This window comes from Phalacrocorax carbo, chromosome Z (assembly GCF_963921805.1).
Source record: "Phalacrocorax carbo chromosome Z, bPhaCar2.1, whole genome shotgun sequence".
NCBI classification, from domain to species: domain Eukaryota; kingdom Metazoa; phylum Chordata; class Aves; order Suliformes; family Phalacrocoracidae; genus Phalacrocorax; species Phalacrocorax carbo.
In genome coordinates, this window is record NC_087548.1 from 15,052,584 (window position 1) to 15,078,422 (window position 25,839).

Sequence of the window (25,839 nt, forward strand, 5' to 3'; positions counted from 1 at the left end):
TCCAACCTCCCCAAACTTTCCATCTGTAGTTTATAGTGCTACTTTTTGCAATTTTATCAGTCCAGTGAGTCACCTGACTTTTGTAACAGAAATGTTAAAGCTGTTTATCCTTTTGTGATCACATTGACATCTGGGTTTAATTTAAAAATTACATAATTCGCTATTGTTGTAGACCCACTTGCTATTAAGGTGTCCTGTATTTCCCATGTCACAAAAATTATTTCAGTTGTAACTCCACCAATGTGGCTTGAAATTTTACATACAGACTGAAAAAAATTGCAAGAAGTGTTTTTGAGAATTTGATGTGATTTGTTGCTCTTGAGAAAATCCATTCAGGTATGACTCAGCTTTCACACACCTAACTAAAGTTTTCGAGAGCCCATTTTCCATTAATTGGCTCTCCCCTCTCCCACATTAAGCCTTTTCAATAATTCAGCGTGACCATCGACTACTTCAGTTCCTGAAGTAAAGTAAGATTTCCCTATGACTGCTGTTCTAGATACATAAATTTGGTTTAGGGCTGGACTGGACTGGAATAGACTAGACTAGACTAGAGAGGCTTTTCTGTAAACTGAGTGACCATTCTGTGAAAGTTTTGGCAACTTTAAAGAAGACAATGAAAACAGTGCCTTAATCACGTGCCATGTAATGCTAATTTGGCTGAAAAGTCAGGCTTAGGGCAGCTTAAGCAGCTTAAGGTGGGCTTCCTCTCTTTAATTCTCTGTTATTTTTAATATGTTTAATAAGATATGCAACCATTCTCATATCTCATACGGGTGTTTTGGTAATTTAAGTAAAGTTTGTGAAGTAGTCAGCTGCTATCGTAAGGAAATTATTAACTCTGTTTTCAAAGAGCCAAAATAATGCCCCAAATAAGACTTAAGGCCACTGACTAAACAGAGAGGTCAAAATGTCAAATAACTGCTGGCTAACTAAACCACATTCATCCTGTAATTAGGATATTTATAGGACTGAGTATTTAAAAATTTCTTTGGAATTATATGCATAAGGGAGTGAAATCAACGAAATATTGCTGATCTTCATTCTTTTATTTTTCTCCTTTTATATTCATGTATAACTTTGCAATCCTAATTCTCTTCTGGCAGAATTTCATGGACATGAAGTCCAGAGGAGATTCACTGTGAATCTAATTTGATCTCTCTTGGGTGGATATGCAGGATAGCCATTTAAAATTACAAATGCATATAAGCTTTTATTTTTCCTAACAAAAAATGCAAAGGAAACAATTTTTACTTTCTGTACTTAGTATATACTCCCCAAAATAAACAAATTATTAATGCTAAAACTACAGAACTAAAAATATAATAACTATATCTTTATGTTATGGCTTTATATGAGAAGCAGACAAAAATAGGCTTCTTTGGTCTTGAGCTCTCTGTCTGTGGGTTTTTCTGTGGGAAGTTACATATATTCTCCAGGTGGCTCTGGTACTGTGTAAACACATAGATATGTATAAATGCCGTTTATCAGATTTCTTTCCACCTTTCTGTGTACACATTGTTATACTAGAAGATATTTTCTCCTTAACTTATGGATAAGTGCTGGTTTACACCACAAAGGTTTTATCCTTCGTTTTGTGAATGTGGTTTTGTGCATTTTCCCATGAATATTTAGTACTGTTTTGTCAGTTAGAAACTAACACCATACTGTATCAATAAATCAAAACATGACAGGTGTTAAATGTTTTTTGAATCTTACTTGATTTCTTCCAAGATGATTCACACAAAAAAATCTTCAAGATAGGTGTGTAAAGTCTGTTGCTTTCTTTGGTCCAGAAAAACTGTAAGGCTTTTAAAATTTTCTCCATCACTTAACCCTTTTTATTTTATGCTATTAAGGATTTTATTTCTTTTGAACAAAAAGATCCCTATAATTTCTTGGTACTAGTATACTTCCTACTGTAGAAATGCATATACATCATAATATATTGTAATTAAATTTAATGCGTGAAACTGTATTTAATGTAAATAATTTCTCCTGTTCTAACAACTAAGATTTTTATTAATCCATAGAAATACCAGTGTGAAGACATAATAGATGCAAGTAGAAGTATGCATTGAATTCGCTGTAAATTTTCAAACAAATGTTTATATTTGTTGCTCGCCCTCAAACTCTTAGGATTTAGAATTACTTCTGCTATCATGTTATGTAACAGAAACTTGTTCTGTCCTTTTTTGAATTGTAATCTTTCTGTCCTTTCTTCTTGAGGTTGAAGTGGATCGTTTCCAAGATACAAAAAGACTTCTTCATGATTATTATAGGGCAATGGAAGGAAAAATCCCAACGGGTGATGGTCAAGATTTTACTAGAATCCCTTTGTTAGATATTAATGATGTAGAGCAGAAAGAAGATAAAAACAAATCAAGAAGGTAGAAATGCATTATTAAATTATACAAATATCAACAAATACAATGCACTGAAAACTATGTGGGTGTATGTGGGAATAGAAATGTGTATTTTTGAAAGGATGGGGAAATAAGAATTTTTAACTCATTATAGTCAAATGATGAATCTTGAATCATCTTTTGCATTTAATTTATATCTGATTTTTTACTGATTTACCTTTACAATTTTCACTAATACATCTCTGGATTATAAAACATGCTAAAAGTTGTCATAGAAATCTGCTATAGAAATGTTTCCTACTTCCCCGTGTTGCTGATAGTTTCTACATAATCCTCATAAAACTAAGTTAAATATTATTACAGAACATTAAGTTTTAAAATTTGCACCAACAAGCATAATTAAATGGGTTATGTAATGACAAATATAAATCAGAGCAGCCTACAAAGATGCATAGAACTGAATGCCATATTAAAAGGTAAGAGATACCATCAAATAATTTCACATTATCAGAAGTGCTGTCAGTAATGACTCCTGCTTTTTAAAATACTTACAGTTCATCTGAGTAATGAGGCTGTGCTTGTAGCCATTGTGGAATATATAAGCAGATCATGCAGTCATTTGACAGTTTTACCCATCTACTACTATTCCTTAGCTTCTGGTGTTAAACTAGACAGATTTCTTGTCATCCACACATTTCATGACTTCTGGTCATAAGGAAAGTTCATCCCTTTTCTGTTGCTGTCGCAAATTTTGAAAATAGCATTCTCATTCTCTTAGCATATTCTCCAATGTAATTATAAATTAACACTTTTTATAAAGGGATGTGTGTGAATTATGCCTTGTATTTTATTTTTGAGGATTCCTCTTGTTTCATGGAAACTGCCTTCACCAGAACTAAGTATTACCAAGCCAAAAATCAAGGGAACTCTACAGAAGAGTGCTAAGGATGAGAATTCTGAAAATGGAGCGGCCACTTCCAGGAAAGATGAAAATCCTATTACTGATACATGGCAAGCAGCAGTAACAGCAGTATCAAATATGGTAAGGAATTTAATTTACTCTAAACATTTCTGGTTTGGACAGTCAAAGCCTCCTATTCAGCAGGCAGCCTAAGCATACAGCTTTCCCGCTGTGTATGTCAATTTCATGCCCTTTCTCTACCACTGATATTTCCTTTGAATATGTTTGTGTTTCTATGAGGAAAATGTTGGGATCTGTGTATTATCAGCACCTCTGTATTTATTACTGACCCTTTCAGTTCATTACAGAGGGAAATGCTTTGAATGTTGACTCTATATATCTACTTCTTGATGATAAACTCTCTCCATGTCCCTCAATAGAATCATGAGAAAAGGGACAAGATTTATCCTGTGATGCAACATTTGCACAAAGCTTTCACAACTTCAAAAGCTAAAAGCAAATTAGGTGGCTTTTCAAATGGTTGGTTTCTAGGTTTGCTTTTTCTTTTCTCTTTGATAATTTAAAAATAAGTGAATTTCTGCACCCTTACAGTGAAACTGTAGTCTTGTTTTGCATAGTGTTGATTCTTACATCTCTCACTTTTTCCTAGAGTACAGGTAATGGGTTTCAAGAATTAAAACTACTATCTCTCTATCTTGCATTTTTGCTGTAGAATTTTATTTTTGATAAATAATCAAAATTTAATCCATTTTATTAGTTAAAATATCTAATTTGTTTTATTTATGTGTGTATGCTTCAGCAAGTATAAGGTATCTAAAAGAGTAATTGCACAGAGTTGATACTATGTACTTTACTATGTGTGACTATGGTGTCAAGGTAACAGCTGAAATACAGTCTAAAGAAATGGAGGAAGAAAAAGAACATCAGCAGCTAGAAGTGAAAGAAGATCTGAAATTTTCACAGACGCTGTCAGGCAAAGCTACTGGGAAAGATGTCAAAGATGCCAAAAAGCTTTGTCCCAAATCATCTTCTAAAAAGAAAGGTATTTGAAATGCAGACTTTGTTTTAGCAGTGCTTGAAATTACTGAAATGTAAATATGTCAGTAATACAAAAAAGATTAAACTAAGACATTTAATTTCATTTAATTTGGCTTTTGAAATGTCAAATATGACATATAAATGTGAAAAGCTGGTAGTGATAATGGAGTGCAGAGGCTTTTGAATGGCAGTTACATTTCTTTAATCATATCTGTTGTTGTCATGGTTTGAGCCCTACATTGAGTGTCAAAAAGATCTGTTGTGGTTTAACCTTGGCCAACAACAATTGCCTACTCCCCTGCAATGGGATGGGGAAGAGAATCAGAAGGGTAGAATAGTCATATGGTATGGAATATCCCTTGGGTCAGTTGGGGTCAGCTGTCCTGGCTGTATCCCCTCCCAACTTCTTGTGCACCCAATTGCTCCAACATGGCCTTGCCCATGGCTGCAGTCTCTCCAGGGGTGTACCTGCTCTGTTGTGGGCTTATCTGTGACCCCATTCTCTGAGGCGCTCCAGCATGGCCACATGCATAGCCACTGATGCTTCAAGGTGTATCTGCTGCAACATGGGTTTATGCTTGGGCCACACTCCCTTCAGAAGCATACCTGCTGCGACACAGACATAACCAAGGCCGCAGACGCTTCGAGATTTACCTGCTCTGGCGTGGACTTATCCATGGCCACAGACACTTTGAGGTGCCCTGCTACCACATGGACTCGTCCATAGGTCACAGTCCCTTTGACTCATGTTCACACTGGAGTCCAGCCTGTGCAGCACAGCAGCACAGAGACGGCAGTGATGCCCTGGCCATTTGCCAGCCCAGACGCATTGCTGTTGCTGTTATCAAAATGCTCCCAGGCACAGCAAAGTAAGATGATCAGCAGCACAGCAGTACAGCAAGCATCAAAAGCAAAAAGCAGCCACTAATGAGCACTAGACTCTAATATACAGTAAGGCGAGCAAGCCCCATGGCAAGCACAGGAGCCTGCTGATTAATAGCTAAACAGCAATAACAGCTATAAATTTGATCTAGCATATTCCAGTCAAATCCATTGTTATCTTGAACCCTTTGAACCCCACATTGGGCTCCAAGAAGGACTGTCATGGTTTAGCCCGAGTCAGCTACTCCCCCACAGTGGGACGGGGGAGAGAATTGGAAGGGTAAAAATGAGAAAACTCATGGGCTGAGATAAAACTAGTTTAACAGGTAAAGCAAAATCAAAAGCTGCGCACACAAGCAAAGCAAAACAAGGAATTTATTCACTACTTCCCATGGGCAGGCAGGTGCTCAGCCATCTCCAGGAAAGCAGAGCTCCATCATGTGTAACAGATACTTCAGAAGACAAATGCTATCACTCTGAACGTTCCCCCCCCTTTCCTTCTTCTTCCCCCAGCTTTATATGCTGAGCATGATTTCATATGGTATGGTATATCCCTTTGGTCAGTTGGGGTCAGCTGTCCCAGCCGTGTCCCCTTCCCTCCTGGCTCCTTAACTCTGTGTAAGCCCTGCTCAGCAGTAACTAAAACATCCCTGTATTATCAACACTGTTTCCAGCACAAATCCAAAACATAGCCCCATGTTACCTACTATGGAGAAAATTAACCCTATCCCAGCCAAACCCAGCACAGTTACTATTATGTGGGAATAAATATTCTAAATAGAACCTAGAAAGTAAGTATTAGTTTTTCTCCCTGTACTGTTTTGGAATTTAATAGTTAGAACTGGTTTATCAAACTAAATACAGTTCCCCTAAATTCTGTCTACTTTTCAGCCATAAGTTGAAATATTTCAGATATTAAAACAGAAGTACTGGAATAGAATTGATAAATTATCTGATACCCCAAGATATTTTGGAAGGAATTTGTTATGTATATAGTAGCATGGATCTATCAAGGTTCATCATTTTTATGTATAACTGTAATATGGTGTAAAGAAAGAACATAAAATCTGCTGGCATATGTAGTCCTAAAAAAGAGCAGACTCTCTTTGAGGAAGATCTTGGTTATAGTCCTGGCAAGAATCTGTCCAACCAGGTGAGAATACAAAATTTTTATTGCAAAAGAGAAATAGACGTAAAAACCTGTATCTCTTCAGCCTAGTAATTCAGGCAGTCTGCTGGAAGGAATCCTGGCGTGCAATGCTGTTTATACATTTTTTTTTTTCATAAATACTTCCTTGAGCAGGTAGTGGTTCAAGTAACTTCTGCTTCTTTCTGCAAAATGTCATAGCTCCAACAGGAAGAAAGGCTAGTAGCCTAAACCTTTTTCTTTTGTAAAGCAAAGATCTTTTGTATAGCAAAAGAGGGACTCAAGCTCTGCAGCTGTGAGGGTAGTCTGAAATTCAGGTAGTCCATTTCCAAGTGAGAAAGATGTAACTGCAGAGTTATTACTCATGAAACAGCTGACTTTTTTGCTTTGACAGACATTTTATTTGCACTGTACTGAGTGCTCTCTCTCTGGTTGATTTTGCTCATAGAACAGTATAATTATAGCCCTGCAAATACTTAGCCACATGGGTACCTAATTTGTGAGCCCCAGGGAGCCTTAGGTGCGTGCTTACCCTCTCAATCCAGCCAAGAGAGTAGCAGATTTTCAGATATCTAGAAAAGCTTTGCAGTAAAACATCAGCAGCTATCACCTATTGTATGCTAAGTGGCTAGGTTGGGGTTTGTGTATGTGTATGTGGAAATTAATTTTTGTTCAGATCTAGTACTAGATGACTTACCTGAAATCACAAAATTATAAAGTGCAGAACTGCACCTCAGCTGTGCATTCCTCATGGTAGAAGATAAAGTATCAACTGATGTATCTATAACTCAAGTATCAACTTTGAATTCATGCCACATACAGTGTTGCTGTAGTGTTCCTGTAACAGAAGAATTTCCTAGGAAACAGCTGTCGGCTAGTAACTGAGTGATGCAACTTATCACATGTAATTCTATCACTTCTAGAATTGGCCATTTGCTTTATGTTCACCCTATATATCAAACAGATTTTTTTTATATATATAACAGCTTCATCTGCCTTTCTTCTAGGACAAAGCAGTTACAAATATCTCTCAGTAATAGTCAAAGTGTTGTGACTTCAGAATTTCATACAATCTTTAAAACCATGATAAAATACCTTTACAATGTCTGTTCGTAGATATGTATGTTAAAACAGGCTGCAAAAGTAGTTAACAGAATGGTTTAGAAAGGCATGAAATAACATAACTTTTTTATTTTCTTCTGATATATTATGATTTTTTTAAAATAATATTGTTCATTTCACTGCTTTGGTGGTAACTGATGATATGTACTAACACAGCATTTTTACTGCAGTTTGCTAAACTTGAATTTGCTCCAAAAGAAACAGCTATCATTCAAAAAAGGTTTGTTTATATGCTTGTTGTGATAAATTTTAACCATCTAGGATCACAACAGAGGCACACATACTCATTCATGATTTTCCATTCAGAAATACATTTTAGGATATTATTTAACCAATTTTAATACAATTTTATATTCTGGAGTAATTTTATGCCGTGTTAATCTTAGCATGTCTTACAGATGTAAATCACATATGAAGAAATCTGAACATAAACATGTTGACATAAAACACATGAGTGTTTGTATTCGTATAAATGGTCACATCAAGTAAGGTGGAAAGTGCCATTTTTACTCTTGTGAAGTCCTGTGTACAGATACTCTAACTTACCAGCAAAGTCCAAAGACCAAAAGAGGTCTATTTTCCTGCAGGACCACCTTCTACTGCATCTGTAGTTGAAGCCAGTCCAATTCCTACAACCCCAGAAGAATTAAAGAAACGAGAACTGGCACTTAAAATAAAGCAAGAATATTTCACTGCCTTGAAACATGAGGGTATGTTATTATTTGGTTACTTATATTGGGGGGTGATCATTATTTAGGTAATGTAATAGTCAAAACTAGCCAGAAACTGGGGAAAATGGATGGATAAATAAGAAAAAGGAGAGGAGACACAGGAGTGTCTGGGAAATCAGGAATTTTTTTTAGGGTGGTAGTCATAATTGATTTTGTGGTAAATATATTTAAAATAGAAATGTGGTTTCTATTCTTCTTTTTGTTCTCTTCTGTTTTGTTTCATTTAATTTCATTTTCCATGACTAAGAAAGTATTCATCAAGAAAGAATAAGTTTCACATAGGTGGTTAGCCACTCCTCAGTATTCAATTGAATTGAGTTCAGCATTTGAAATGTTTTGATCTGGGAAACAATTTGTTGGCAATTATATATTTCATTGATGCTCCTCTCTCTGGTTCCCTCTTCCTCAAGCCACATGGGATTCAAGCAGCAAGACACAGATTTTGTTTATTCTTCCGAACTCCTTTCCAGATAGACCCTTCCAAAAACTGCATATTGTTCAGTCACTCTGTCTCTTTGTCTGTCTTACCCAATGTCTTCAAAGCCAACTGATCAATTTCAGCCAAAAATAGATGCCTGAGAAACAGAAGTCCCAAACTGAAATGGGTTGAAATTTTTTCTTAAGACATGTTTGGACTAGGAGAAAAAGACCTCTTTCGCACTATAGGGAAGATAGAACCTAGCTGTTAGAGATTCTGTTTAGTAACAGTTGGCAAGCCCATCATCATGTATGCTAACTCCTTGGCAGGCTACCTTTTGCATAGGATTTATTACGGAAAGTAGAGGGCCAAGAGCAGTTAATGAACAAAACAACAATTCATAAGGCTTCTTTAGGTCCGCACCAGACCAAATGCTTGTACACCTACCACTTTCAGCACAGTTTAATCCAAAAGCAGTCTATGAATAAATATTATAAGATTCTGGGATAATAAGGAGAGCCTTCGTAGTAACTTTGAAGATATTAAGAGAATGAAGATGAAATTTAATTTTTCATTGATGTGTTTTGTTTTGTTGAGGTTCCTTCATTTTCATCTTATATTTAACAAAAAAGCCAAGACAACAATCTAAGGAACACTAAACATGTTGGGCTATATTTCGTAATTGCACAGGCACATAGCTGGTATATTTGAGGATCATAGTTTCATTTGCAGCTATAGTAACTAGATGCTTGTGCTTTTATTTTACAGATACATAGAGACTAGCAAGTCACTAGTCACTAGTTGTGGACAGTTGCTAAGTTTTTAATGTTGATTTCATATTCTGTTTCTCCGTTTCATCTATGTGCCTTGTCTTTTACTCTGCTACTGTTAAGAGAACAGCTTTATCAGTGGACTCTGCAGTACCTACTTCTGAAAATGCAGGGAGACAGAAATTGTCGTACACTTGTCTTTGTAAAATACTGATAGCAGCTACTCAAAGAAAATGCAGAGAAGTCACAAATAAGGCAGCCTTAAACTGAACTTTCACTTAAAAGGAAGGTGACTGGACAATCACAAACCATCCTTTAACGTACTTTCAGTTGCTTAGAACCTTTACTCTTATATCTTTGCTGTGAAATAAAATAACCTTCTGTGAAACCCAAATCCATTCTATTTTTAAAATTTTCAGCATTAGCAGTTTTTTGCTCAAAACAGAAAGTGTGTGTGCTGGTTTTGGCTGAGTTGCATTCTAGTGTGTCTGAGAAATAACAGTAAAAGGACATGCCTTATATTTTTCAGGGTCCGTCTTTCTACATTGGTTGGGTAAAGAAAGTTTCAACCTCAAACCTAAGTATTTTGAAAACTTAGTAGCATATAGAATAAGGATTGTAGTGTAAATAATTTTATAGCCTCTAACTTTGAAGTCACAGTACCAATTATTATATAATATTGTTTACAGAAGGTTAAATATGAAGAGAAAGGTGAATATTGAATTTGTTTTCAGGATTGAAAATAATCTCTAGCTACTGGTCCTCTTTCTTATTACTTTGTAAGGTTTTGAATGTCTTTCAGTGCCTGTTCCGTGTGTCTCTCAATACATTACTTTAGCTGTCTTTTCATCCAGTTGGCATCCTTTTCACTATTTTGCGTTGCTGATTTGTTCCCATTTCTTGTCCTTTTAGCTCCTTTTTTTTAAGTATTAGCCTGTCAGTGAGAGACCGATCTTTTTTTTCACAGTTCTTCCCATTCTGAAAACTAAAAATCATTAAATTCCCAATATTTTTGAAACTTTCATGTAAATACTCTACACAATTTTGGTAGAGGTGAATTATTTCCTTAGTACTCACTAATCAAACTCTTTTCTAATGCAACCTGAGTTTTAGCGTATAAAATAGTCGTATGTAGGAAGCTTGTAGCAAAACCAGTAAGTTTAATTTTAAAGGGGTGGAGGTTAGAAAGAGAAAAGCAAACTTTTATTGTGATTAACATACATAATGGTTTAGGTGTGTCTTCTTTAAAATTTATCCATATCGGTGTTCTCACACTTGCATCATTAAGCTTCTAGGTCTGTTGCTGTATAGTGTCAATTTAGGTCAATGTCACTGTCTACTTAAACATCTCTTGCACCTCTATATTAGTTTTATCAAGATATTTGTTACCTTGTGAATTCTGATGCCTATAGAAGACATGCTTTTGTACAACACAGGGTGCAATAGGGATGATTCTGAAAAATAACTTGTTCAAAAATACAAGGAATTAAATCAATATTTTGCTGCCTAAAACAATGTTAACATTTTAAACTTTATGTGCTTAAGACTGAGAATTTTCCTCAAATTTTGCAAATATTAATTATTATGGCATTACTGTTTGAACAGAGATAGCCACAAAATCTCGACTAGAACTCATAAAAGAAAAAGCTTTAGCATTTGTTGAAGAGCTAACAGTGAAAACAGAAGAGGCTTATAAAGACCTGGAAAAGTGGCTTGGATCCAGGTTCTTGGCAGAAATGTCTAGGTAATGTATAACCATTTTTAGATAAGGACTAAACTATGCTAATAAAGATAGTTGTTTATATAGGAGCAAATAATTTGAAAAAATATGTAGAAACTTATAATTTCATTTCATGAACTGGAATTTAATTTTATCTTAAATAACTGAATGGTAGTAACTCATTTATTGGGTGCTTAGAAGGTTGTGTTGACAGCAGTAGAGGTAATTATCAGTTCTGCTGTTTTTCTAGACTACAGATTTAGCAGATTTATGAGCACCAGCAGACAACCAGTTATCCCATTTAGTAGAAGTCTCTATATTATTTCAGTGGCTTCTGTCACTTTGGATTGTGGGGTTATTTTCTTTCCTGTGCTTTACACATCCTGGAAAACTCCACCTACTGTTACTACCACCATGTATAATATTTCCCAAAATAATTTCAAGGTCCATTAGAAAAAATGTTCTTCTTCACAGTTTTTCTGTCCTAGTAAATAAAATGTGCTTAGGACCACTCTGTGACACTTAGGCCATCTGGCATAGAATGGCCTATGTTCATGTCGTTAAAGGGTTTTACTCTCCAACAGAAAGGGGTCACTTTGCCTTTTAGAAAATGTTTCTGGCCTCTACTAACTGAAGCATACCTGGGACAGTGCTAGCTGATCCATGTCAGGGCAAGCCTAAGACAAGAGTCATGAATGTGGGATGTGAAGGCTTTAACAGACAATAGCTCCAAGAAGCTGAGTCTCTGCCTTCCAGCCCATTTTATTTGCCCATCTGACAACAAGGACTACCAGAGACACAATATTTACAAAACATCATGTCCTTTGACCTGACAGTCCAGGCAAAATCTATGGCTAGCTGAATGTTACAGACAGCTGATATCTTTCCCTGTAAGGGTTGTACTTGTTACACTTGAAACAGGAGTTCATATGCCCCTCCACAATGCGACTCTAGAAAGTGCTGTGTACATCTGGGATTTAGGGGCAGAGCAGAAGACAAGGCATTGAAATAGGCTGAAGAGTGATTACAGATGGAACATGTATACTCCACCCCTATAAAATTTATGGAATAAAGGAAGTCTCATTCTTTCGTATTTTTCCATCAGGTTTCTTCTGTGGCTTAGATCTGCCTTTATATAAATTTCTTACCACAGTCAAAAGATTTCATGTTGCCAGAGGAGGAGTACACTTCATAATAGTTTTTCTGAGTACAGAATTCACACAGAGGAATTGTGATTCTTACTTCAGGAAAGCTCTCTGAGTGTCAACACATTAAAAATTGAACTTAAGTTATTAATATTGTGTATTAAAAGTACTCATTGTTTTCTGCATTTACACTTTCACAGTGTTGAAAAGCTGACTGAAGTTGCACGACATCATATTGAGAGTTCTAGCAAAATCCAATATGAAATTACTTTAGAAGAAACAGATTTCTTCATCAGCAGTGACATAAAAGTGATTCCTGACTGTGTTCCTAAACCACACGCTCCACACATAGAGACCTCTGGGAGCAGTGCTCTAACTATTTCACAACTTACTGCACTTCATAAACAGTTTCTACAGGTGGCACCTAAAGGTAAGAAAATTTTTCCTTTTCAGTCCTAAAGGACTATTAGTTACCTACCTAAAATTTAACGTAACTGCTGGAAGCTACTAAACGTTAGTTACCTATATTGTTAAAGATTATACTACAATTAAAGATCCTGCTACATATAAAAGTAAAGTCATAGTGCAGAATATTGAAAATGTGAAATGCCAGACCACTTGTAAGCTTGTAATGTCTTTCCTATGGGCTTTATATCCTCAAGAGCGCATACTTAGTATTCCTCTAACAGGTAGTCTCTGTGATATGTTTTTAAAAGTGGTACGTATCATGCTTACTTTGCTTAAAGGTACAAGTCTTTAACTTGTTTAAAAATTCATAGCTCAGTGAACACTGCAGTGATATTATTTTAAAACACATTTTTAAAGAATTCAGTATTTTCATGAAACTGTTATACAGGTTCTATTAAAATTATTAACCATTATGTTCTTTAAGTCAGTGTGTGCCACTTGTTTTGGGTGATTTGCAAGTGTTAACTCAGATGTGTATTTTTTTTCATTTGTACATGCATATATAGTGTGCCTGTCCTCTATTTATGGGAACCTTAGGCTTAGGATTCTTGAAAAGACTTTCTTGCAAAACTTCCCACTGCTCTATATATGTTACAATATAAGTTAGGTAAGGCAGTTTTAAACTGAGATGGAAAGTAGTTAAACACATTTTGAAAGAGGGTATCATTACTACCAGTGTTCCATATTATAATTCTAGTATGATTGTCACTAAGAGCATGAAATACAATGTGTAAACATGTACTTATAATTTTGGATCCAACTCTTCCAAGGTAATAAGGCCGCAGAGGCACAAAGAAGTTGAATTTAATTCTTTATTCAGAAATGCTTTTCATATATAATTATGGAGAAATTCCAGTTACCTTTTGAGCATGGACCCATTTTAGGCACAAAGATGTTTACAGTTTTCACTTAGATGCATATCATCTTGTCTATAGTGTGGGAGCGTGGAGGTGTGCGTAAGCATTGGAAACTCTTCTTTGGAATTTAATTTAGCAGATAGTATTGCATGTATAATGCCATATGAATCTAAAAATCTGTGTGTTTGTAATCATTAGTGCCATAGAGGTGAAACACAGATACCAGTTTGACTGGTCATTCCACTTAAAAGGTTTTCTTTTGGTTTTAAATAATTTATTCATTAAGATTTAAAACTTACAAATGTTTGCTAATACAAACTCTAATATTCTTGTCATGTTTAAGACAGAACAACTATTTTCCTTGTACCTTTGTACTAACTAGCAGGAAGAAAAATGGAATCTTTATCTTTGTACAATATTGTCCTTTTGATAATATAGTCACTAAAATGACCCAAACTGACTTGCATAGTTATCCAAAGAGGTAAATATCTTGACCTAATAGTCACCAGACAGTAAAAGAATGCTGTTGCATGTTCTCTGGGACAATGCTAAGGAATTATTGTTTAAAATAAGGTCCCAAAGAACAAGCAACACCGTTCTTTTACTCTGTGGTGACTATTAAGTCAAGATCTTTACCTTTTCAGGTATCTGAATTAGGATGGGAAGCACAAGGTGTGCAAGTCATCTTTAAAATACTTCCTCCATTCTCTTACATACTTTAAGACCCTGTAAATCATATCCCAGATTTCCTAAGGCAACCACTGCCCTTCATTACAGAGACTCCACAGGAAGAGTCAAGTCCTTGCTCTCCTGAAACATCAGGGAAATTTTTCACATCCTTCTATCTTCCCTTGTTGAATAGAAGGCTCAAGAGAAAATACATGCCTCCTTACTAGTTCATCTCTTACCATACAAAGAAGGGAAAAAACACCATAGCATCCAGCACACTGGCAGTGAAACTGTTGGACAGCAGCTATAAAGGAAATACAAAAAAGTAACAAACTAATCCCTGTCTTGGAGAACCTCTAAACACATCAGGATTTTTTGCCAAGCATCTTAGCCTTCTAATACTTACTCATCTGAGCAGTCTGAGCATTTGTAATGGAAATCCAACCAAACGAGCACACAAGGCATAGACTATAGGGCAAGTCTAAATAGAATAGATCTACCAATCTTCTGTACTATGTAACAACAAAATTCCTAAAGTTGTTATGCAAATGGAATATTAAGCTTATTTTCTATAGCATTATGGAGGTTACATGAAGAAGAATTTTACCTAGAAATCCAAGCAAAGCAAAGGAGAAATAATTACGTTGGAAGACATAAACATGTAAACAGTTTTCCCACAGGTTATTTTATACATGTCAAAAGGATGTCTTTTCAAGATATGTTTAACAAATTGCCAAAATGAAAGCAAAAAGTGGGAGTGCCAATATACTTAAAAATTGTTTGGTATTTACAAAAGAAATCTTATAAAATTGTAAACAGTTTTGTGTTTCCTAGGAATTTAAAGTATTTAAGAACTGCTGGTTCATCACAGACAACTTTGTTCTACCCTGCACACTTGGTTCTCCATGGAAGCACATTACTCAACGTTGTAAGCACCAATGGACAAAAAAATACAGCCTATGCTGGACCTTCCTACTTACTTATACAGTCTTTCATTTCAAAAGGAAATATTTAAATTTTTTTTAAATAATTCCAAGTGCCATTCCCCAAACTCAAGGTGGCTTTGCAGTATATGTTAATTCCACTAACTCCTTTGATCAATTTGTTAACAGTACTTTATTATTTTGCCTCAGGAACATGATTTTTTATAGGAAAAACTGTGGCACGCCTTAAATGGAGCTACTAACACTCACTTTTTTTTCTTTTCTCTTCTACAGTCTCTTTGGATGTGTTCTGTCCTTATCAACAAAATTAAACTAACCATCTATTAAATCTCATCCCCTTTAATTCCCTTTATCACTATATTCTTGCTATGACCACATCTATTGGCAATTCAATTAACACATATCTGGAATGTCTCAATTTTTTTCTAAAGGTGCTTCAGAGAATGCAATTTTCATAATGTTTTGCATTACCAGACAGATCAAAATAGATTATATCCCGGACTTTTGTTCTCCATCTTATGACTGAATTACACAAGGGAATTTTAAATTTTATTAGTTTTATCACAGTCATGGTCCTCATGAACCATTCCGGTTTGATTTATAGAACTATTATTCATCAGAAATAAAATTCAGTCAGGTTTAAAAAACTTCTATATCCAATGTCCAAAAAATGTTTAAAATGCTTATTTATAAAACTATAAAATAATCTGCTAAGGTGTGAACTAGTAAAACATAGAGGACAGCCTATGACCAAATTGTATTGCTGTTTCTTTTCAGATTGCAGACTTGTCAGTTGAGTTTTACTGTGTTGCTAGATTTGGAACAGATAGGCATATTAAAGTATGCATCTAGTTTAGCTGAAATTTTATCTTTTTAATAGAATATTTTGTTGAGTGGAACAGTCAGAATTATATGCTGACCCTCAGTAATGTCTATACATTATGTTTTCTCTTCCCAAGCACTTTTGTAGAAACAATTCAAGAGCTTACAATAGTAATCCTCACAATCTGACTTTGATGTGAATAGAGAGTGAAGACCATATGTGAGCATAAAAATAATTCATCATCTCTAAGTTACCTTTCCTAAGAAGATATGTCTTTTCAGTGTGCTTTTTTCAGAACTTGAAAATAAGAAAGGTTAAGTTTATAGACAGAGGAAATATCTTTTACTAGACAAACTATATAGATGGAAAATGCCTAAACTTTGGGGATATGAAGCCCTTAATCAGAGGTCTAAAATAGATACAATACGTCTCCCTACAGATAATGGAAAATTTTATCATTCTACTGACTTAGTTTCACTTATACCTCCTGTTATGTTTCTTATTAAGTCATGTATGTTATTTAAGTTCAGAAATCTGTGACTGTTTGCCTATGGTATTTAAAAATCTGCGTATCCAATTACTTTTATGAAACATATCTAATGTGTCTGTGCATGTTCTGTGCATATAAATATATATATCCAAATATTAAGATTTCAGTCAGCATGACAGAGGAACTCTCCACTTACTGCATCTGTGTAGCAACAGGTGTACCTTACTCTTTGTGATTCTAAATTTAAAACCCAAATTCTTGCAAATTAGTGAAGATTGGACATACAACATAGCAGAATCAGTATTAATTAGTAAATAAATGAAGTAAATATTTACAGTGAAAATCACCTACAGGGCGTGATGAGTATCTCATTATCTTGGAGGGAATTAATCATATTTTTGAGACTCCAGTCTTTTTCATCTAAGGATAGAAGTATCTCATATTACTAGCTTTTAGACTGCTAAAGTTAGATGAATATAATTCAGCCTCAGGGTTTATTTCACTTATTCATCCCTTATAGCATTGCTACAGACTCTGGTACATAACTTGCATAGATCATAATCCAAACTTCTAGTCAGAAATTGCTATGGAAACATTTTTCTTAGTGAAAATGGAGGGGAATAGGAATCTGTTTAAATATTTTGGTAAAATTTTATTAAAAGGGAATAAAATGTTAACAGAATTCTCATCTTTAGTATAGGTTTACAATCTCTTCATATTTTGTTGCCTGTGTAAATATATAACCTGAATCTTTACTACAGTTTCTCAGTTTAGGGAAATATTTTCATACAGTGCCTGTATGAAAATATTCTGCTTACTAGTCTATGATTAAGAAATAGTCATTTTTGTATGTCTGTGCCTTACAACCGAGGAGTGGTGTTTGCTCTCTATTTTTTAAGTTCCTTTAAAATGTCACAGTCCTGGTTCACAGGGTACACATATAGTGTACAGTTATGCTGCTGTCATTCTTAATGCTCCTTTCTGAATGCTTATTTTTCTGTTTTCAGTTTGACTTGTGGTTGTAATCTTAATTTCTTCACTAATTAATTTTTTGCATTTGTTTATTATATTTCTGTATTGCTGATTGAAACATATATAAATGCTTGTCAATTCACGTTGTGTATCAGTGAATGATACTCACTTTTAAATAGACTTGAATGAAAAACAATTCTACCTTGTGTAGCTTTTTCTACATTAGTTTTTCTTTTGATTTCATTGATGACAAAGTTTTATATGAAAAAGAGGTTGCTTCATAAGTAGTACAGGCTGGCTTCCTTCTGTGTCCTGTGTTCTTTCTGTAGTACCACTGTAACAAATCCCACTTTTTCCCATGTTCCCAGTTTCCTCCCAGTAGTCCATCTCCTGTTCCTTTCCATGTGTTAACCTCATTTAAAATAAAAAAAACCAAATTGTTTTTCTTTCATGTGATCTTACCTACATGTTTTGCTTGCACAGCTATGGCCAAGATGCTCTGGATGCTGTGTGTGGTCTGGAACTGAGTTTAGGCTGACTTACACCTCTTGGCCACAGAGTGGATAAAAGCTAGTCATCTTCCTGCTTTTTCCTTGGTGAGAGTGTTATTGAGGGTCTTTCTCCTGTACCTTGGAACAGATCTGAAAGAAATTTGTAGGACCTTCATAACTCTACCTTACTGACAAACTTGGTTCAAACTGGCCATTCGAAAATTAGCAGTGAGGGAGAACTGGCAGACAGACAAATTGTTGTAGAAATATATAGGCAACACAACTGCATAACCTTCATTTCCTTAGGTGAGCATGCTAAGAATATACTAGAGGGAGGATTTGTAATGAGTATAATCATAGTTTAGCTGTGTTATATAGCTGATCTGATGATTCCTGCCTCTTAGGTATATATCTACTGTTCTCACACACTGTAGGATATGCTGTCTTTCTAAAGGCACATACAGTGTTCACTTATAAGAACACGATATCCCAAACATATTTTTTCTGAGAGTTTCTGAGAGTTTAAACCCTGGTGTTTTGAAATAAAAAAAAACTTCAAAACTTGAAAAATGTTGGTAACATTGAAGGTCCATCTTACCAGGAATTTTATCCCTGACATCGGCTCACAGAATCTACTCTGATCCCCATTTTTCTAATCAACAGCAAATTTCTACACCAGGACAGGTGCCCACGCACCTCAAGAAACAGTAGGCACTATAGAGGTCTTATAACCATCTTTGTTCCTTCCACCCTCTGACTCCTGCAGTTGCAGATCCATTAATCCTGCCCCCATCTCTTCTTCACCTTTTCTTGCGGTTTTGTGGCTGCCTAATATTAGGGAAGGTTTTTAATCTTGGCTGTATGTTAAGAATGCCTCTCCTCCTCTCTTTTTGGTCCTGGGTGTTGTACTTGGGCACAAGTCAGAAAAAGTTTCTGTGGTCTAGTTGGTTTTGCTGTCCATGTGGACCACAGCTGATACCTCAGATTTAAAGTAATTTAAAAGAATCACTCATAATGGAAATGTATTTAAACTGCATGTTCCTGACATTTTTTAATATTATGACCTTTGAGGATGCTCAGAATAGAATGGAGCAGACAAACTGTCATTTTTATGACAATGGGAACAAACAGTTCTCACAAATTGTATAACACATATATGAAAATTTGCCCCTTCTTGTAAAATAGTGAAGAGTAGGGTATAAAGACCCTGTTTCTTAAGACCAGCACCAGAAATGGCATTTCTTTCTATGATTAACTTAATGTAATCATTAATTTTGACTCTTGATGTACACATCATGATAAGGAGGGTGGGGAGTCAGACTGTTCTTAGGTAATTTCCTCAGTGCTTTACTTCTGCTATTTCCCAATTAATAGATTTCTAGTTTTATTGCTGCAGTTCTGCATGGAATTTGTCTTCATTATTTGACTGCTTTCATTTCAAAGTCATGACCTTATGGCAACAGTGTACTAAAAGAATCATTAAATAACTTGCCAAAAATAGGGCATTCGTGAGCTGTAGATATAGAACTTTCAAAAATGTCAGCTCCTGGAATTTGCTCCTACAAAATACAAGAATTACCATCTTGAGAAAAATTTGGGAAAATAATATTGAGAACCATCTCAATGCTTTAAGAATGTTTCCATTTTGGGAACAAAATGTGAAGCTTATATAGTTCCTATGTGTCAAATCTGTAATAAAATCATTCTGCAGATAAATATTTTTAAACGGTCAGGTCATCTACATATGCTGTAGAACAACTTATGCATTCTGTGACAGGTATTTGATTGTGTATTTATGGACTTGCTCCAAGTTAACTTTTCTGTTAATGTCAGTTGTAATGGGCATCATAAGAGGTTTGTGACTTCAGTAGTATCTTCTGGAGATATTTTGCCTGAAAAACCATTCTGAATTCCACTCTTTACCTCTGTTTTTCTCTGTTTCAAAAGTGGTATTGATGCTGCTGGACTTTACTGGTTGCATACTCTGACAAGCTTCTGGTAGACAAAACTGATCATTTCTTAAATGGGTCCTGGGTAACATCTAAGTGATTTAAGAGTAGATCTCATTTTCCTTGTTCTCTTTTATGGATCTTTATTTCAAGTCACAGTCTAGTTCAAAAATAACAAAATAAATGTGGGTGGAAAAAAACAAAAACCACAATTGATAATTTGTGAAATAAAAACTATTTTATATTCAGTTGTTTCTTTTTAAATTATAGCTATAAGAGCACTGAAGCAATTCAAAAGCAAGAGTAATTCTTCTAGCAAGAGAGAAGTTGGTGACAGAGGGAAAGAGAAGAAAGATTTGGAACAACAGAGATCAAAGAGGAATCGCCAGTTTCCAAAAATATGGCTAACAAAATACCCTTGGCTAAAATATGATGACGAAAGGGGAATAATGTTTTGTGCACCATGTCGTAAACATAGTGTGGATTTGGGGGAAAATATTCATAATTTTTGTTCCGGCACTGATGACTTCAAACTTGAATTTATAAATACACACCAGAGTAGTGAAGCCCATGCCTGGGCTACCTGTGTGGAAGCTGCCAGTACTGCTTCACCAGATATAGCATCTGCTGAGCAGATGTTGAAGAGCATGAACTCCATAACATTAGGTAGAGTAGAAAATATTTTTAGAACATGCCATGCTATTGCTAAATTTGGTCATCCCTTTACAGACCTTGACTGGATGTGCAAACTAGATGATATGAAAGGTGTGGATATTGGGTCTGTATTTAGAAATGAAAAGTCAGCAAAAATGTTTATACATTTTTTTGCTGAAGTAGAAAGAAGAGATTTGAAGGAGAAACTGGAGAAATGTAAATTCTTTTCTGTTATTAGTGATGGAGTCACAGACAGTATACTCAAAGCAGCTGCAGTTGTCTATGTACGCTTTGCAAATGAAGGAAAAGTCCATTGCCAGATTGTTGGGGTTCAACCTATTCACAAAACTGGTGCTTCAACTATAAAAAATGTAATTGAGGAAACATTACAAATAAATCTTCAGCTCAGTCTGGCAAGCCAAGACTGGTCAAGAAAATTAGTTGGGTTTGGAAGCGATGGTACAGATGTCATGTTAGGAGAAAACAATGGGGTGGCTAAAATTGTAAAGGAAATTCAGCCTTGTGTACAGTCTGTGCATTTTTCTGCTCATGGCCTAAAGCTGGCTTACAAAGGGGCACTGAAAAGTATTCAGCTATTCAACATGTTAAGCGAAGTCTTGAGAAATATATATTGCTTTTATCATAATTCACCTCTAAATAAGAATAATCTCAAAGCAACATATGAAGCCATTAAGTTACGCCCAGCTATTCCTTCTCGCATTGGAGGCTCCCAGTGGCTTCCTCGTCTACAAACAGCTCTACAAATTCTCCTTAAAGGTTATCCTGCAATTGTTCTGCATCTGAGTAAGGTAAATGATTTAAAATTCAGATGAACTTCAGGAGATATTAATTGTTATGGCTAATTTTAGTCCACATACCTGATGCTTTCTTTTCTATATTTATTACCAGATTGAAAGAGATTCTGGAGCCTCAACCCAGCAGAAAGTTAAAGACCTTTTACACCTTCTTTTGAGAATGGAGATAGTCAAGTTTGCTCACTTCTTGTTGGATGTCATCAATGTCCTCAACATTCTGTCACGTGTTACTCTGGATCACAACTCCTCCATTGCAGACATATTTGCAACCGTGCAGTCAACGCTGGAAACACTCCACATGTATCAAACAAGGTCTGGAATTTCTAACAACTGAACCACGGTTACATAAAAAAAGAGTATTATATATTGTTTTGTATTCTGTATCTTTCAGAGCTGGTCCAAAGGAACGCCTTATGGAGACCATTGAGCACTTTCACGGTTACCAGCTTGTTGGAAATGGAAATATTTCTGCAATACGAACCAAAGTACTAAGTAATTTGGTGAAGAGGCTACGTGATTGTTTTTGTGATGCAAGTGAAGATGTTTTGAGAGCAACTACTATTGGAAGTTTTAAATTATGGCCTGACAAAATGAAACAAGGTATACAACTGTGTCAGTGGCAATCTGAAGCGCACCTTATACATTTTTTGAAAGCATAAAAATATTTTGGTTCTTGTTGCCTCTGTTGTAGAATTTGGTGAAAAGGAAGTGTCTGTCTTGACTAAACATTATAAAGTTGTACTAGAAGCTGCTAGTGTGAAAATAGTAGAAGTAGTGAAGTAGAAACTGAATGGAGCATGCTGAAATTAGAGCTGTATAACAGGTAATAAGAAAAGTGCATTTGTGTCTGTTTATTGATTTACTCAAAAGCATTATGGAAATATATTTAGTGATACTTATAATTATACTTCTCATCATGCTGTTTAGATTTCACAACATCCAGACCTTGACATGGGATTCAGTGAACTCAGATTATTCAAAGAAGTATCCTAACATCCTGACACTGGTAGATTTGATCCTAACTCTGCCGGCAAGCTCAGCTGAAACAGAGCGAGGCTTCAGTCAAATGAAACTCACCATGATGCATTTACTGTCTAAACTAAGGTCTGAAAGTGTGACAGATCTTATGATAATTCAGATGAATTCTCCTGATATCAAAAAATTTGACCCCCAGAAAGCTATAAATCTGTGGAATGCTTCTTGGCAGAGAAATAGAAGACTACAGGAAGTTGATGTGATGACAAATGAAAGACCAGATTACATGTCTGAGTTTGATTTGGAGAGTGGAAGTGACTAGATCAAGTTGCTGGGTTTTATTTCACAATCTTCTTGTAACATGGACACTTAATAGAATATTTGGCAGGGTTAATGGGTGTAAAAGTTATATTTTGTTCGTAATGTATTATAATGTTAAAATATGGCTTTTTCTTTTTGTTCACTGCTGAAGCACCAGGAGATGTTTACATTTGCCCTTTTATACCTGACTTTGATAGACCTGAAGACAATGAACCAAAATAATGAAGTACATTCTTACCTTGACAACATGTGAACAGAGAGATGACTCATAACTTCAATCTGACTGTTTTTTGCATTTAGCTAAATCAAGATACATTATAGTCACTGGGATTAACGGTCATCTTATTATCAGACTTTAGTAGTTCAAGAAGCTTCATTGATTCTGAAACCTCTGGTTTTCTTTTGATAAATATATGGAATATCAGTGCATTATTTCTGTCAAATGATTGCTTGACCTCTCTAGCCTATGAATTTTGGGTCATACCTTCTCTCCATATCTGTATGTATTGCTACTTTTTACTCTCTTGTGGATAGGGTTTAACATGACCTTGCACAGGTTTTTGTCAGATTTGTCCTTCAGAAGTCTTTCCTACAGAGGCATAACAGATCCATTTTCCATCGCTGATTATTAATTGCACAAATGAGTTTTTCCTTAGGAAACACTCTTACAGCCAGGATATGACTAGTATACTTCACAGCTTGAACCACTTTTTTTTTTCCTGTAAAAATGTTTGTGGAGGTTGCAATAAGAATGCTATATCTTGATTTTTAATCTAGGAGCTGAGAATGAGAATTGTTCAGAGAAGTATCTGATTTCATAATTTCATAATTCTACATGTTTTAAATGCAGCTTTCTACTTGATAATTTCCAATCAAGATAAATCACACCAGCAGAATATATTTCTACCATCAAGGAAAAAACAATGATTTGTATCAGAAGATTGCTAAAGCGAAATAATTTATGACCCTTCTTAGTTCTTCCAACAGTGAAGATGAAATAGAAATGATCTGGGAGAAATGAATGTGAGGTCATTCACCTTTAAATCAACCCTTTTCTAAATCAAGATCAACTTTCTACTTTCAATCAAAAACACATCTAGTAATTGCAGAAGATATATATATACACATACCCATATATATAGTCTTGTGTGTGTGTCTTTCATACATATTCGTGCTACTTCAAGGTCTAAACAGTATGTCAGAAATAAAGTAGGTTTTGAATGCATGCCTCATTAAGGGATATTAGTCCACTCAGTATATTTAATCTGTAGGGATCAGAAAAAGAGATCAGTACTGTGTGTTATATGGTGATAATAAAAGATCCGTTATTGAAAAACCATCATTTGTGATTTCTCAGGTAACAAGAATGTTTAGTTACACTTTACCCAATAAGCAACAGGATATATATTAAGCAGGACACCTTATTAGATATGTGGCATTGCTAATTCTAAGGATTTTCTCTTAAGTCACATAATACCAAGCTTTTCTCCATGAAGTTTTCAAATGGGAAGATTTTAACTATGATGGTATAAGAAGAAGTTTGAAAGTGTGTCCCCAGAATGTCCAACAGCAGAGGACAAAAAAGAAAGTCGTGAAAAAAAGTATGTTTAGAATCTATAACACTGAAGTCACTCCATGATGCACAGGGGCAGCATCCCATTTTTAGTATTAGATTTAAGATAATGGATACATTTCCCGTGGAAAAATACTAGCAAAATCTTGGTATCGTAACAAGCAGTTGGAAAGGGATATCAAGAAGTCATCCATGTCTAAAAATGGGATCAAGTTTGGGCAGGCAATCTGTACCCAGTATTTGCCCCTTGTTCTTTCTTGATAAGCTTCTAAAATAGTCCACTGTAGACTGTGTGGTTTGTTTTCCTTAGTGCTTTGGTATCCTTCTGATTATATGGGGTTTTACTACTATTGAAGTATTTTAAACATTAAAATTAAACACTTAAACATGACGAAAAACTTCTTTCCTGTGCGGGTGTCAGAGCAGTGGAACAGGCTGCCCAGGGAGGCTGTGGAGTCCCTTCCCTGGAGACATTCAAAACCTGCCTGGATGCGTTCCTGTGCCCCCTGCTCTGGGTGTGCCTGCTCAAGCAGGGGGGTTGGACAAGATGATCTCCAGAGGTCCCTTCCAACCCCTGCTGTTCTGTGATTGTGTGATTTTGCTGCAAATACATTTTATTTCCTATCATTCTTCCTAACTGCAGCTATGGTGAGGGTGTTATCCCTATCCTCTTCGGAACATTTGGTTTTAACTGGTAAACTACTGCTATGTTTTCTCAATCTTCCTTTCGTAGATGAAGTTAGCAGAATTCATTCAACCTTGCCTCCCAAGATGTTTTCTAAGCCTGTGATTATTCCTGCTGCATTCTTCTGGGCACTCTTTAGTTTCCATACATCCTTCTAGGTTTGCATGTAGCAACATTGTATTCCAGCAGAAGCCTTACCAACTGAAAATAATGCAAGGATTATTTCCAGTGTTTTCCCATGTACTTTCTGGTTATACTGTAATCTGCCATAATACCTAAAGCCTTTTCTACAGAAATTTTACTTTGGCAGTAAGATCCCATTGTGACATTTATGCAGTTCATTATTTCAACCCAGTATGGCACTTGACATTTATTCTTATTGGATAGTGTCCTTTTTACCCTAGTCTATATCTCCAATTTGTAAAGTTCACTTTGAATTCTAATCCTGTTCCCCAATGTTACTGAAGCCCTTTCCTGATTAATCTGCAATGTAATAAGTGTATTAATTTGTGCAGTCTGTTTCCTCAGAGTACTTTGATCTGTTTCCAGTGAAATTTACTTACTGATCTTAACCATCTCTACAGTTTTTCAAAGTCTTTTTGAATTCTGATTATTTTTCCAAAATGCTTGCTATCCCTTCTAATTAAAAGTGTTTCTACACGTTTAATAAGGTCACTTTCTATTCAGTCTCTTACATCATTCAACAAAAACCTGTTGGCTTTGGTTACTTTTTTATTTGCACTTAACAAAAAGATTTTGTAAAGAGTATACCTGTTTTGAAACCAGTCCTGTTAGGCAGACAAAGGATTCTGGGAGTTTTTTTCCCATTCTTTCCCAGAGGGAATTATTTCCTTTTGCCACTTGTAGACTATCATTTGCAGACACCGGTATT

General features: G+C 35.4%; 1 protein-coding gene across 1 annotated transcript in view; it reads left to right on the plus strand.

Annotated features, from left to right (window-relative positions):
* SPEF2 (sperm flagellar 2) overlaps nt 1–25,602 on the plus strand; it is a 74,810-nt gene extending 49,208 nt beyond the window's left edge. Inside the window, 13 exon segments of the mRNA XM_064438292.1 lie at nt 2,230–2,390; nt 3,225–3,408; nt 4,165–4,330; nt 8,065–8,187; nt 11,002–11,140; nt 12,462–12,691; nt 20,195–21,387; nt 21,488–21,705; nt 21,785–22,005; nt 22,085–22,158; nt 22,161–22,216; nt 22,321–22,450; nt 22,453–25,602. Of these exon segments, the coding sequence (XP_064294362.1) occupies nt 2,230–2,390; nt 3,225–3,408; nt 4,165–4,330; nt 8,065–8,187; nt 11,002–11,140; nt 12,462–12,691; nt 20,195–21,387; nt 21,488–21,705; nt 21,785–22,005; nt 22,085–22,158; nt 22,161–22,216; nt 22,321–22,450; nt 22,453–22,491 (2,934 nt within the window). The 3' untranslated portion in view covers nt 22,492–25,602.
* The last annotated feature ends 237 nt before the right edge of the window (nt 25,603–25,839 follow it).